The 13886-nt window shown below is 47.6% G+C and overlaps 1 protein-coding gene across 1 annotated transcript in view; it reads left to right on the top strand.

The window, feature by feature from the left end:
- Positions 1-13886, top strand: part of FBXO7 (F-box protein 7) — a 20805-nt gene that overhangs the window by 1382 nt on the left and 5537 nt on the right. The window contains exons 2-6 of the mRNA XM_027871945.1: positions 2578-2884; positions 7165-7392; positions 9013-9154; positions 10552-10635; positions 13805-13884. Of these exons, the coding sequence (XP_027727746.1) occupies positions 2578-2884; positions 7165-7392; positions 9013-9154; positions 10552-10635; positions 13805-13884 (841 nt within the window). The remainder of the gene's footprint in view (positions 1-2577; positions 2885-7164; positions 7393-9012; positions 9155-10551; positions 10636-13804; positions 13885-13886) is intronic.

Here is a 13886-nt window from a genome sequence, read left to right as displayed (position 1 = left end):
AAAGAAAACCTTTCTGTTAACTTTAAGAAAAAAGTGGTGCCCAGTTTCTTACAAACTAAAAAAAACCTTTCTGTTAACTTTAGAAATGTTCCCCTATTTGAGTGTACAATTTAAATCAAATAATTTATAAGGAGCCCAGTGAAATGAGACTTCAGTGATGAACTTTTCACAGTTTTAATTTGTCAGATCCTGATAATACTATTTCAAAAGTGAAACAAATTAGGGAAATATTCTGATACATTTTCCACTCCCCTAACCTGTTAAGTTCAAGTGATAGATCTTGGTGTTTTGAAAAGGAGCATAAACTGATGGTTCACCCCTCCTTCATGTCTTTTTCATTATTGCTGTCAGTGCCTCCAGATGTTTTCATATTTAGACTCTCTTGTTAAGAAGTTGGGCAGAGCCATTCTGAAAGTGCTATGTTAGGTTTCACAGCCAAAGCTTGTAAACAAACCAGTTAGTTTCACTTTTCTGTTCTTTTTTCATCATTGTAAATCATTGAGGGAAAGGAAACTGAAAGAAAATATGCTTTCACAGTTTTCCCTTTTAATAATTGAATGGAATACACAAAAAAGGCTATTTCATACATTCTGTTTTTCTTTTCTAAAGCATCTGAAATGTGGGAGGCAAATAGGTCCCTTCCAGTGAGTGCCAGGGCCTCTGGTCCTGCCGATAGTAATGGGGGGGGGCAGGGTGGTGCAGGTTGAAGGATGCAGCCTTTGGAGGCGGAGGCCCTGGGTTTATTCTCCAGCTTTGCCTCTTACTGCCTGCGTGACTTTGCCTATAGGCCCTGAGGCCCCTTTCACCTCCAGAGCTAGGGTCCTGTGGTTGTGTGTGGTTCTGCAGACTCATGGAACTATGTTGAAGCAAGCCTGAATAGCCAGATTCCCATCTCTTTTTTAAAAACTAGATTTTTTTTTTAATCTTTCTCTTTTTTTTTCATGACTTAAATTTCCCCTGGTATCTCTCCCCTGATTTCTTCCCAGAGAACCATCTCTTAAAACAAAAAGAGGAAGAAGACAAAAAGAATCAGCAAAATCAGTCTAGACATAAAAAAAAAAAAGACTTGATTGTGTTCCACACCCCTTAAACACCCTCACCCCAATCCCTGCAAAGGCTATCTCTCCTTAAAAGCCTTTAGGATGTATTAGGGTTTTCCCACCATCAAGTCCCTTCTCCAGCTTAAATACCTGTTTTTGTTTTTAGTAAACACAATTTTAATAATCCTCCCCAAAGACCTTCAACAACAAAAGCCTTCCCTGACTTATCCTCCTCCAATGGTTAGTGCTTTCCCCTTCTTTAAATGATCTTGTATTTATCCATGTATGAGTTGTATCTCCCCCCACCCCCACTGCAAAATGTAAGCTCTTTGAGGGCAGAAAGTACCATAAAAATGTTTGTTGAACTGAAAACTGATCCTTGTTTTACCTGTAAAGGGCAGGGCTGGGGGCTGGGGGAGGGGTGGGATGTCTGTCTGGCAAAGAGTCGTTTACAGCTGTAAAATCATCATTGCTGTAGTAGGTACTGTTCTACACTGATCTTTTCCAGTGAACAAAAAAAAGGCAGTTCATCCAAAGGCATCCATTGGACCATTGGTTCTTTTGGAGATGATTTTCCTGTTTCTGCCCAAGCTGGCACTGTCATTATTTGAGCAGCTGGCAGGTTTTCTGCATTTTGTTTACGGAAGCATTTTGCAGATAGAAGCATAGTCACTTGTTTTCTGACAACCAGGAGTAATTTCCGACCATTTAATTCCATTCTAAAATTTCTGTATCACTGGCCATACAATTGAGTGCCCTATAACTGTTGAAATAAAAGGAATGTAAATAGGAAAGCTCAGAAGCTAATTTTCTTAAGCACTTTGGGGAATGAAGCCCTATGAAGAAGGACAATAATGTCCCCAGAATCTGACAAGTTACTTTTGAAGTCATCAGTTAACCCTCAGAAGTTGGTTGCATCATCATCAAAAGGCATCATAAATAAGCTCAGTGGGGTGTCTTATAATTTCTGAAAGTTAATCTTCCCACCAGTGTGGGTGTTATCTTCAGAGGGTCTGGTCATGTGTGATGGAGCAGTGATTGGAATTCTTAGTCTCCGACAGAGCCTGCATCTGGGCCCAGAGAGGGCTGCTGGCCATCTTGTCTTCTCCTTTATTTTTAAAGATGACTCACCATCAGCAGGGCCCATGTTTGGAGTTATTTGTCTAACAGGGATGATGAATTCACAACATTTGCTCTTTTACACTAAGCCCCCTTTGTGATTAATGGGATACACCTGTGAAATAGTGTCTGGCCAGGTTAGTTCTTGGGGACAGAGGAAACTATGCTGCTATGTGAAGGCATTGGACTCATGGCCCCGGCTTCTCTGATTAAGTGAATTTTCTGAAAGTTGTCCATGACAGAATCAAGAATACCGTGTGACCGTAACACCACAGTCCTGAGTGATAAGAGCCAGGCTTTGGGCAGCGCTAGGCCCTGGGTTTGCCTTCTGTGGCCATACCACACGTTAGCTGTGATTGTGAATGCATAATCAAAGCTCAGAGTATTCACTGTCTGCTTGTCCGTTTTGCCTCGGCAGTTCTGACGTCCAGTTTGCCGTAACCCTGAACGGCAGGGATGCCCTCACTGAAGATGAAGAGACCTTGGCTTCCTATGGGATCGTTTCTGGGGACTTGATCTGTTTGGTTCTTGAGGAGGCCGCTGCAGAATCTCCCGTAGCTCCATCTTCAGATTCAGCACATTCTTCTTTCCCGATCCCGAGTGATCCGGGCCAGCCCTCTTTGGCCCCCGGCCACAGTCAGTCCAGCCGGCAAGGTGAAGAAGAGTGGAAGGACCTGCACCCTCCGCAGGCAGCCCAGGCCGCTGTCCAGAGGGCAGACAGCACGGTAAGGCCCAGGAGGGAGATAGCGAAGAGGGCGCTAACCGCCAGTCAGGCTGCCTCGAGGTCAGGCCTTGAAGGGAGGTTCTTCCAGGCTGGTGACATAGATCATCTTGGCGCTCCTGTTTCCCCAGGGATCAGCTCTGAGTGCTCTGCGCCTCCCCTCTGTTTTCATTTGTTAAGAGCAGTTGTCTTCCTTTGTTGCTGCAAGGGTTTGACTTTTGCTCTCTGCCCATCAAGCTGGGAGCACTCATTTAAGCCCTAGTTTTAAGTATCTCCAGTTTCCTATGGGAAGTTTATGCTTGGGTATCCCCTGTTGTCTCCATTTTCCCATTTCTGGGAATGGTACCACTGTTTTTTCGAGGCTCTAACCTTAGCTTCGTGCTTGGCCTCTGCCTTACCTCCTGGGGGTGGGGGCGATGGCAAGTGCATCTAGTCCTCCATCAAAGCTCGTCACTTTTTCCTTCGAAATGTCCGCGAGATGTGACCCTTCTTCCCCTCCTGCCTTCTGGTCCGGGGGTTCTGACCCTTTTTGTGTTGGTGAAGCCCGTAGACCTTTGCTGAGACCAAAGGTTTTAATCAGTTGAAAGAAATGCTCCAGAGAAGTCGCCGTCCCCATCCGTCTTGCGCTCCTTCACAGAGCCTCAGCCTTCATGTCTGTCACTGGGGATTCTGGCCCTCGTGGCTGCTCTGCAGCCCCTACTTATTTCCCCTTGTACAGTCCTTAGCTTCCTTCAAAGCTCAGCCCCGGAGACACCTCCAGGAAGCCTTCCTGGCTGCCCTTGCCTTGCAAGAGCCTGTTCCGGCACCTCCCTTCCCCTCCCCAGATTGCCTTGTTTTACTCTGAATTTATTTTCTACCCGTTTCTGTGGATAAAGCTGTTTCCCCAGAGAAAAGGTGAGTTCTTTAAAGGGCAGGTGCTATTTTTTTCTTGGTATCCCCCATGGCTGGCACACAGTAGGTGCTTAATAAAAGCGTGTTGGTTGATGTGCAGAATATCTTCTCATTCTTACAGCTTGGGGTGGGGCAGAGAAACTGAGATCAAATGGATGCTCAGTCAGGCCCCTGGGAAGCTGATCCCCACATGCCCCGCCTGACCCCCACTTTTCCCTCGTGTGAGAGAGGATAAACTGGTGCCGCCCTCTAGCAACAAAGAAGCCTGGAGGTTGGGTGTCCCGGTCCAGGGTACTTTGCCCATTCTGTGGTTAGAGCCCCCCGCCCCAGCCCCAGCCCCGTGATGCAGAGTTGCCAGGTGCTATTTCAGACCCCCCGCCCCCATTCCGTTGCTCATACTCTCTGTCCTCTCATTTTTATCCACGTCACTCCTACTCATCCTTTGTCCCTTTTCTCCTCTGCCCTCACCTTCTTTTCATTCTCTGGAATCCTTTTGTTGACAGATTTCTCTTTATCCTAGACCTCTTCTCTTATTCTTTTTATCTTTTTGCATTCATGATAACCTGATTTCCTTCAGAAGAAATTGCATTCTGACCCCCCTCTCTAGTAGTGAGTGCTTCTGCTTTGCCCCGACACGTGGGGCTTGGAGAACTAGAATTCAGAGTCCTTGCCTGTCCCTGCCAGCGCCTGCCCTCACAGTCAGGGGCTTCAGGATAAACGCTGATGTGCATTCAGACCCTCTGGCCTTCTTCCTTCTCCAGGTGCCGCCGCTGCCGCCATGATGCTGAGCTCAACTGTTCTTGCTCATTTTTCTTTTCTAGCCTCCCTGCTTGCCTCTTGCTCATTTTTACCAAACCTGGGAGACCTTCAGGTCTTCTCCCTTGTCCTGTTCTCCCAGGTCCTTGCCCCTCATCTGGCCCTGTTTCTGACCAGTTCTGTTCTACGTCATCCACGGCCTTTGAATCCCTTGTCCTCTTTTCCTTTCACTGCTCATTCCTTGCCAGATCCTCACCCTCAGATGTTCCCTGAGGCCTGTTCTGGACCTTTCTGTATTTCTGGTGTCTTATTCGCTTCCAGGGGTTCTGTTACATTTCTTTCTGTCCAGCCCTTGTTTTTCTCCTGCCCTCTGGCCCGACATCACTAGCTACCTGCAGGCAGCTCCACCCGGATGGCCCATCTGCATCTCGGATTGAACATGCTCAGTTCCTCCTCCCTTCCCACCTGCCTTTTCTTCTCACCTTTCCTGTTTCTGTGGAAGGTACTACCATCCTTCTAGTCCTGCGGCTTTACAGCCTTAGAACCATCCTGGCCTGTTTCCTCTCCCTTTTCTCCCCCCACCTTCCCCATTTTCCTTCTCTAATTGATTCGTCCCCCACTTGGCCTTTGCATCTGCCCCCTTCTCCTTATCTACGTGGCCACTGTCCTGATTTGGGGGTATCACCTGTGGTCCTGGACTGTTGTAGTTGCCTCCTCGATGATGCCCCCGCTTCATAGGTCATCAGCCCTCCTCTGTTTTTGCCTCCCTCTCCTAGGGAACCGACTTATCTTTCATATAGTTGCCCCTGTGTTCTTCTCTCAGACATCTCCATTTACTCCATGTGGACTTTAGGATGGATTTCATAGCTTTCCACCCTGGCCCCAGGCTCCCTTTTCAGACTTAATTTTATTTCTCTCTTTCACACCCTCTCCAGTCTAGCCAAAGTTGTCTACTCGTTGCTTCCCCAGATTGGCGGTCTGCCTCCCGCTGGAATGCTCCCCTCCTCTCCTCCTCTCCTCCTCTCCTCCTCTCCTCCTCTTCAGCTGCTTTCATGACCAGGCAGGGCCCCTTCTTGTATGAAGCTTTTTCTGATACCCCGAGGTGCTTTCTCCATCCTCATATCTCCTGGTATTTACTGAACTTTGTAGCTATTCTCTCACCCCAGGAGAAGGTAAGGTCCTTGGGCCAGGCTTGTTTTGGTTTTGCCGTCCTGCCCTGCATGGAATCAGAACCAAAGCTCTCTGTTCTGCCTGTGTTATGATCCTGGACTTGGAACTCCCCAAAGGGTCCCCGAGTTCTGCCACTCAAGCCTTCTTTCTCTTCTTTCCTCCTTTTCTGTGTTCTCTAGACAGCTTACACAAAGATCAGCAGAGGAGGGTCAGGTCATCAAGAGGGTCTCCTCAAGGGTTGGTCCCAGTAGTGCCCTCTGAGGCCAGGCAGACAGCACTCACCCTTCCTCTGCAGGACACCTCTCACATGTTGGAAGACAGCTTTCCTCTTAGTTCCTTGGCTCGATTCTCATCAGGGCTGCTGGTCCCCTCCTCCTTTTGGGTATGGCTGCCTCTTCTAAAATGCAAAGCCGAGAACTGGGCTCAGCTGAGGGTCATTCAGGAGGAGCTCCTCTCCCCGCCTGTGTTCTCGGGGCTCTTCTCATAGATCAGCCCACCAGCCCTTTCAATTAGTTGGCTCCTAATTGAACTTGTAGTCTACTAAAACCCAGAGGCCCTTTTCACTCCCATCCTGTGGTTATACTTTTTTGGAATATAGACAGCATCACATTTATTTTTTAAAAATTCTGTCTTGTTAGCTTTAGCCTAACATCTCAACCCATCAAGTTGGATCCTGATTTTGCCATCACACAACATGTCATCTGTCCTGGCCGATGTCATGTCTTCTGCTAATTTGAGAAGCATTCCAGCGATGCCTTCATCCAAATAGTGGGTGAAAATGTTGGAAACAAGCGTGTGTTTTGGTGTAAAGAATGCTCACTGGTTATCAGTCAGAGGTGCCCATGACCCTTTGCATGTTGTTGACCTCTCCAGACCTTGGCCTCCTTCACTGCAGAGGTTGGACTCTGATCTTTTGGACAGGGCTGAGGACGGAGCCCGAAGCCAGATTGCAAGGGAGTTGACGTGTGAATGGGGGGGGAACCAGGCCGTGCCTTTTTCTAGGAGTTTGGTTGTGAAAAGGGAGAGATACAGGATGATAGCGTGAAGGGTGGCAGAGTCATGTGAGAATCTTTTAAGGATGGTGAGAATGGGTGGGCTCCTGGGATCCACGGGACCCATGGAGGGTTGGCCTTGGTGAGGGAAGGGGCCATCGTGTTCTCTTTGACCCCATAAGGTAGAACCAGGAACACTGGGTGGCACTTAGGGGAGGGGTCAGTCAGTCAGGAAGCATTTATTAGGAGAACATGTCAAAGGACCAGGTATCTCCCTTTAGTCTCTGAGAGTCTTTGAAAGCGCTCTCAGAACTGCCTAGGGCTGAGGGTTGGCCAGCGTTAATCTCTGGGTTGTGGTGAACGAACCCTCCTTCCGGCCTCTTCCCCTTCAGATCTCTGTGCTGGGGCTGGCAGCCAAGTGTGGGACTGAGGATGGGGCGATGTTTAGGGGGGCTCACGTTCTTTTCTCTTTCAGCCAGGATCCAGTCTAGATTTTGATTCTGGGTTAATTCAGGAGGATGTGGATATGGAAGAGGGTGCAGGGTCCTATCCCACGGAGCCAATGCTGTGCAGTGAAGCCGTGGATGGGCAGGTGCCACATTCCTTGGAGACGCTGTACCACGCGGCTGAATGCAGTAGTGCCAACGACGCCTTGATTGTTCTGGTTCACCTTCTGATGCTGGAGTCTGGCTACACCCCCTTGGTAAGTGTTGCAGGAGAGCCCTAGGCCTGGGTTTTGGGTTGGCTGTTCCCCTGGCCCCCAGCTCATGGTGTGACGTGCTTGGGGCAAATCACTGCCCCCCTCTGGGCCTCACTTGACTCCTCTCTAAAGTGATAGGATTTTGTTAGGTCATGGATCTTTCTGTCTTGCCTCTGACTTTCTCTGATCTGTGAAATGAACAGTAAACTGAGAAGTCGGGCTGTCTCCTGACAAGCATATTAGGACACTGGCGTATTGTGGAAGTGTTAGCAAGAGCTTGCAGTCTCTGCCCAGGCTGGCTTTTTCCTCCTCCCTGAGCAGGGTTTGGTTAGGAGGCTCAGGATGAATGTGGTAGAAGGATTGCAGATGGGCTCTGTGTGTGCGCGAGTGTGTGTGTGCGAGTGTGTGTGTGTGTGTGTGTGTGTGTGTGTAGCTTCACTGAGGGGAGCGGGAAAGTGGTGGGGAGGAACTTCTCATCTTTCAGGGAAGACTCTGGAAACAGTGGCAGGAAGGGATGGGGAGCCCCATCCCCATCCACTGTCCAGCTTGTTAAGTGTAGAGAAGGGTCAGCAGAGCTGCGGTCATCTTCCTCCCTGCCAGGGCTTGGGGGGCCTTTTACCTAGGAGAGCAAGGAGGGCTGGGGCCTGTGGCGCCACAGAGTGGCTGGGGAGGCTTGGCACCTCCTCTCTGTGCTCGGACTTTGGAGGCCCGTGAATCATCGTGTCTTCTTTTCTCTGTGTGCTTCCTTCCTCTTCGTTCTTTCTCGGCCATCTCCTTCCCATCTCTCCCTCGTACGTGGCTGTGTCTTCCGGCCCTACTTGATGCTGGGTAGGGGTAGTGAGGTGAGAAGCAAAAGAGCCGCGGCTGCGTGACAAGTTGAGGGAGTCACCTTGCACGCCACTCGAGCCACAGGAGCCGTGGTCACACACATCTGCTGCCCAGAATGCTGGCGTCCAGGGGAGTCCTGTTGCCAGCTCGGGGTAGCAGGTCCCCAGTGAAAGCTGTGGGAGCAGTGACAGGTCCAGCTCTTCTGTTTTCTCTGCAGCAGCTGTGCAGAGAGACCTGTCAAGGGCGAGGGGAAGCCTTGACCTTGGAGTGAGTGAGCGTGGGGTTCGACACGGCCCCTCTGCTTCCTTCTCCCACGAGGAGGCCGCTTCACTTCATTGGGCCATTTGTCAGAGGGCCCTTCTGGCTCTCGGTCCACTGGCACTGTGTGTAGTTGTTTAAAAACAAAGACTCAATGTCAGAGTGTAAATTGAAGAGCCACACTTCTTGTTTTTTATCATGTCTGACGTAATTTTTTTCATCCTGTTCCCCCTACCCCACTTCCAGAATCTTGTGTTTCCTATGCCTTTTCTCTCGCCAGGAACAAGACAACCAAGTGTCATTGGAATGTAGGAGGAGGTTTTGTTGTATCCATTCACGAGCATTTGAAGCAAAATGTATTTAAAATCGTTGATTTTTTCCCCCTCATTTCTTATAGTACAGACAGCCTGATTTGGGATGGGAGGAAATGGGGACTAAGATGGTTGTTTCTGGAGAGTCTCTGAGCTTCTTGAAATGTCCATGGGTTTGTTGGTAACACTTCCCTTCTTTGTTACGATCCCTTCCTTTTGGGCCTAGGGGACTGAAGCAAAAGGCGTGTCCATGCCCGAGAGGTGGCGATCGGGAGGCGTCTACAAGCTGCAGTATACACATCCGCTCTGCGAAGACGGCACTGCTGCCCTCACGTGTGTACCGCTGGGGAGTCTTGTCGTCATAAACGGTAATTCGACAGGCCTCAGTGCTGGCACCTAAGAAGGACCACCCTGGCATTTTGTGGCACAGTCTGCCAGCTCCCTGAGGCCCTTCACCAGCCGCTAGCGGCCTGTGGACAGTACTTGGAGAGCCGCCGTTCCTTTGGAGAGCGTTCTCTAGCCTTCGTTTTTGGCGTTTGGGGGATTCCAGACTTTGCTGACCTGTTGGGAAGCCAGAATTAGAATGGCCGCACTGCGAACAACAGTGTTGTTCTTACTCAGCCCAGAGATTGTGGGTAGCCCTGAGTCTCAAAGTCGAATGGGAGCTCCGAGGTCATCTAGTCCTAGACCTGCCTCAGAATTCCTAGATTCCGTGACCCCTTCTTATCCTTAGGAAGGGGGAGGGGTGCCTTATTAGGTAATCCTAGGGATTTGAGTTAATCCAGTAAATTCTATCTGCATTGTTCCCTGCAATCATCTGAAATTTGGTCCTGACTGCTTTAGCAGCATCTCGCAGTTGCAGGGAACAAGCATTCTGACAGCCTGGCCGGTGGGTCCGGGCTCCTGCACGTGCTTTTGAGGAGGCCTTCGGAGATGGGGAGAGTCAGTGATGTGCCAGTGGGGAAGGCTGCAGGCCCTCTGTCCTCGGTCCTGTCAGGCTGACGTTTTTGACCACTTGGAGGCCTTTTGCTATTCGGAAGGCAGAAATTGGTTTAATGTGGAAGGGAAGATGCGGTTTGCTAGCTGGGCATCTACAGCTTGCGCCATTGTCCTTATCAGCCTCTCGCAGACTTTCACAGGAGGCGTTTCAGGCCTGATTCTGAATTCTGAAAAGCAGGCGTGTGCTCACAGTTCTTCCTTCCCTGCACACAGGCACAGGAGCACATCACTGGGCCTTTCATGGATGTGATGAAACGTCCCTTTGTGTATGTGACTGGAAGGGGGCCTCGGGCAGGGGCAGGGCTGCTGATCACTTGGCTCCGTGGGGTGGGAAGCACTGTGGTATTCATCTCAGGAGCAGGCTCTGGGACTCACTGCCAGAGGTTAAGTCAAAAACAAACCGAGTTATTAGTGACCTTGTTAGAAATAATGACTTCATTGTGCTTAGCTGCCTGCCTCCCTCCCGTTAGCCTCGCTGCAGTTGTTTCAATTGCTAACAAGCTGCTGTTGGCTAGACTTCCTCGGCATACATATAAAGACTCTTACTGTATTTTATCATGCTGTTTTACAGGGACTTCATGAGAAGGCAGATTTAAACTTGGTAGCTCATTGGTTAAGGAACCGCTTAATGGTTTACAACAATTCACTGTGTATAATTTGTGCCCTTCAAGAAGAGTGTAGTGTGGACAAAGAAACGAAAGACTTAACCAAAACAGAAAGCAGACATGAGCCTAGTATAATCTCACTTTTTTTTTTAATTTTGCAGCTACCTTGAAAATCAACAATGAGATTAGGAGTGTGAAAAGATTACAGCTGCTGCCAGAGTCTTTTATTTGCCCCCATGAACAAGGTAATTCAGCTTTATGAGTCATTTGAAAACTGAAGATCTTGCGATGAAGCTTTGTGCCATTGGGATTAGCCCAGAAAGTGACTGTGCGTGGTGTTTGGGAAAAGAAAGAATAAGATGTTTCTAAATTAGTGAAAAAATAAATTAGATTTATAAAAAGACTGAGGGAAAATATTATTGGATTTCTAAAAACATGAAAAGGGTTTGACGATGGGATCTCCACCTCCTCTTCGTGTCCTTGGTCACTCCCTTCTCACCCCAAGCGGCCTTGATGAAGTGCATTCATGATAAAGAAATCTTTATCCGTGGTCACGCATTTTTTTTTCTATTTTAAAAAGACCTATTTTGCCTGGTTTGTGTGAATAAAGCTTCTCAAATTAAAAAAAAAGTTATTAAAAATGTTATTTCCCTGTCTCTTAAGAGCACTGAATTATCTAATATTTGGAACATCACTGTAAAGTGGTTAGGGCTTAATCATTTTTGAGAAGCAATGTCATCTTCTTGGACTCTTTCTACTAGAATATTCAGTGAAAACAGCAACCATTTATCAAGTATCAACTGTATGCCAGGCACTGTGCTAGGCACTGTGGATACAAAGACAAAAATGAAACAGCCCTGCCCTCAGGGAGCTTACACTCGATCAGAGGAGAACAACACATCCACACTTAGGCCTAAACAAGATACACACAAAGTCAGTACTTGTAATTGTGGAGGGGAAGGCGTGAGCAGTTGGCAGGACCAGGAAAAGCTGGCAGAAGGTGGCCCTTGCACCAAGTCTTGAAGCACACGTGTGATGGTGAGAGGTAGGGGTGCTGGGGGACAGTAGGAGGGGTCCAGGGGCCAGCTGGGGTGAAGGCATGGGGATGGCAGATGGAGCACGTGTCGGAGGGGCACCCCGTAGGCCGGTGGGTAGTGTGTGTAGATGGGAAGACTGCCTGCGAAACCTACAGAGATACGGAAGGATCAGGTTGGGAAAAGTTTCGAATGCCAGAAGAAGAGTTTGTGTTGATTCTAGAGGCAGTAGGGGGTCATTGAAGTTTATTGAATAGGTAGGCGTCCAGTTATCCCTTCCACCTTGCGACTTTCCCCATCGCAGTTTTGATAGATTTCAGGTTGGCATAAGAAATTAAGTGGGAATTTTTGGAGAGTTTTGCGGAAGCTGCAGGTGATCTGCAGGGGCCAGCTGATGACACAGAAAAGTTTAGAAACTCAGAAATGCATCAAATATATGTATAGTATTGTATAATGTCAACCCAAAATTTACAATAAGGTACTGTAAATACTCCATAAAAGAAAAAGAAAAAATGCAGACTTCTTCTCTGGTACAAAGGGAGGGCCAAAAACGTTTATGTGGATTTTCCAGATCGTGGGGATGTTGTGCCCCTTAGCCCCACAGTGTGGAAGGATAACTGTATAGCTTAAGACTTATGTTCCCTGAAAAGAACAACATAGAACTTTACCATTTTAAGAAGCTGAAGACGAGATATTGAAAGAAAATGTCCTCAGTGGTTTTTGTGTCCATATAAACCTTTTTGCTGCCAACTATACCAGTTTTGACAGGGTTTGCATGGGGACGCTTGGCAAAGCCTGCCCAGTGCTCCTACTGAGAAGGGTGTGAGTGTGAGCTCAGCCAGGCTCACTTAGCGTTAGCCCTGCTAACGGAGACGAGGCCGTGGCCTGGTGCAGGCAGGGGGTGGTGTCTCACCTTCACCTGGAGGTGGGTATTTTACAGGGTGGCGTAGCTCATGATTGTTCAGAAAGTGTCCCGAGGGCTGCTTTTGGAGGCACTTTGGGGCTGGGTGGGCCATTAAACATCTGAGCTAATGACAGCATTTCTTATGGAATTTTAACGATGGGGCTGAGTTTATAAAGCCACGAATATGCTTCAAGTTGGTTAGATTTGAATCAGGACATTTCTGTAAGTATTGGCTTAGGCTAAATCGAGGGGCAGGGCCTCTGTAGAAAACAACAGTGTCTTACGTGAAAGTCTTGTGAGACTGTAATGTATCCCCTGAAATGCTGGTGGTGTATATGATGTGGGTAGGGCTTCTATGAGAGAAGTTTTGAGTCCGTAATATTTTTCCCTTCCAGATTATTACAGGTGGAAATTATGTATGTATCAAAAAATATGATGCTTGGCAGATCTAAGTATGAAAATTTTCTTTTCCCTGGGGAGATTTCTATGCCTCTAGGCCTCTAGACTAACATTTATAAGTCATTTCAATATATCTCAAGCCTAAACTGTGACCAAACTGAACATTGTTGCATTATTGCAGAACCTTCACCAAAATGCACGTCACAATCAGATGCCTTATTGACTACTTTTAAATAGAGACAAAGGTATCGATAGTGAACAGAGGAAGGTGAATAATGGGACATTTATTCATAATCTGTTTCAACTGAAAACCATTTAATTATGAAAAGTGATTTTCAAAAATCTGTCTGTAGGCTGTTTTCTTTTTGTCAACAGATTTTTTATAGTGGATTTAAAAAAATAATTTATTTATTTTTGGTTTTCAACATTCACTTCCATAAGATTTTGAGTTTTAGATTTTCTCCCCCTCCCTATAATGGATTTTTACTGCAAAGCAAACTCATTAGTTATTGATGGCAGTCTCATAAGTCTTTCATTGGCATAGTCCTTCCCATGTGAATGGTACTGTTATTTATGGCCAATTTGAAATCTCCAGCTATATCTTGAAATGCGAGACTATGTTTTCGTCCACAAGCTATGTTAGAAAATTGTGAATTCACACTTGAATGAGAGACGACCACCCCTAGGTTTTTTATATTGCACTTCTACGTTGGATTTAATGTCATTAATGTTTTTGGTAAAGCCAGGAGCCTGGGCTGTGTGTGCTTCCTGATTCTCACCCGTGATGTGCCTACAAGAAATCTTGCTTGGCACTCTGCAGTGGGTAGATCGCTGCCACTGCCACTATGGGGCTCACGACAGCAGTGTTCTTACTTTTCAGACCTGGAGGCTGTGTCCTCCCAGTCACAGAGGCTTGATTCTACTCCCTGAGCTCAGGAGTTACTCCAGATGTTGGTTTTAATGAGAAATTTGGTTTGTGAAAAAGAGCCGACTTTTCAAGCCATTGAATTAACAGGCTGCCTCTCAGAGTGTGTTGGCTTGCTTGGCTCTACACTCCTCTGTCTTTTGTCTCAGCAGAGGAAAACGTGGCCAGCAAGTACAGAGACCTCCAGAAGCTGTCCCGCCTTTTTAAAGACCAGCTGGTCTATCCTCTTCTGGC

The sequence above is a fragment of the Vombatus ursinus genome, unplaced genomic scaffold, assembly GCF_900497805.2.
Source record: "Vombatus ursinus unplaced genomic scaffold, bare-nosed wombat genome assembly UNPS02003292.1, whole genome shotgun sequence".
Taxonomy (NCBI): domain Eukaryota; kingdom Metazoa; phylum Chordata; class Mammalia; order Diprotodontia; family Vombatidae; genus Vombatus; species Vombatus ursinus.
The sequence above is the reverse complement of the archived record's forward strand: the minus strand, read 5'-3'. Positions and strand labels throughout refer to the sequence as shown.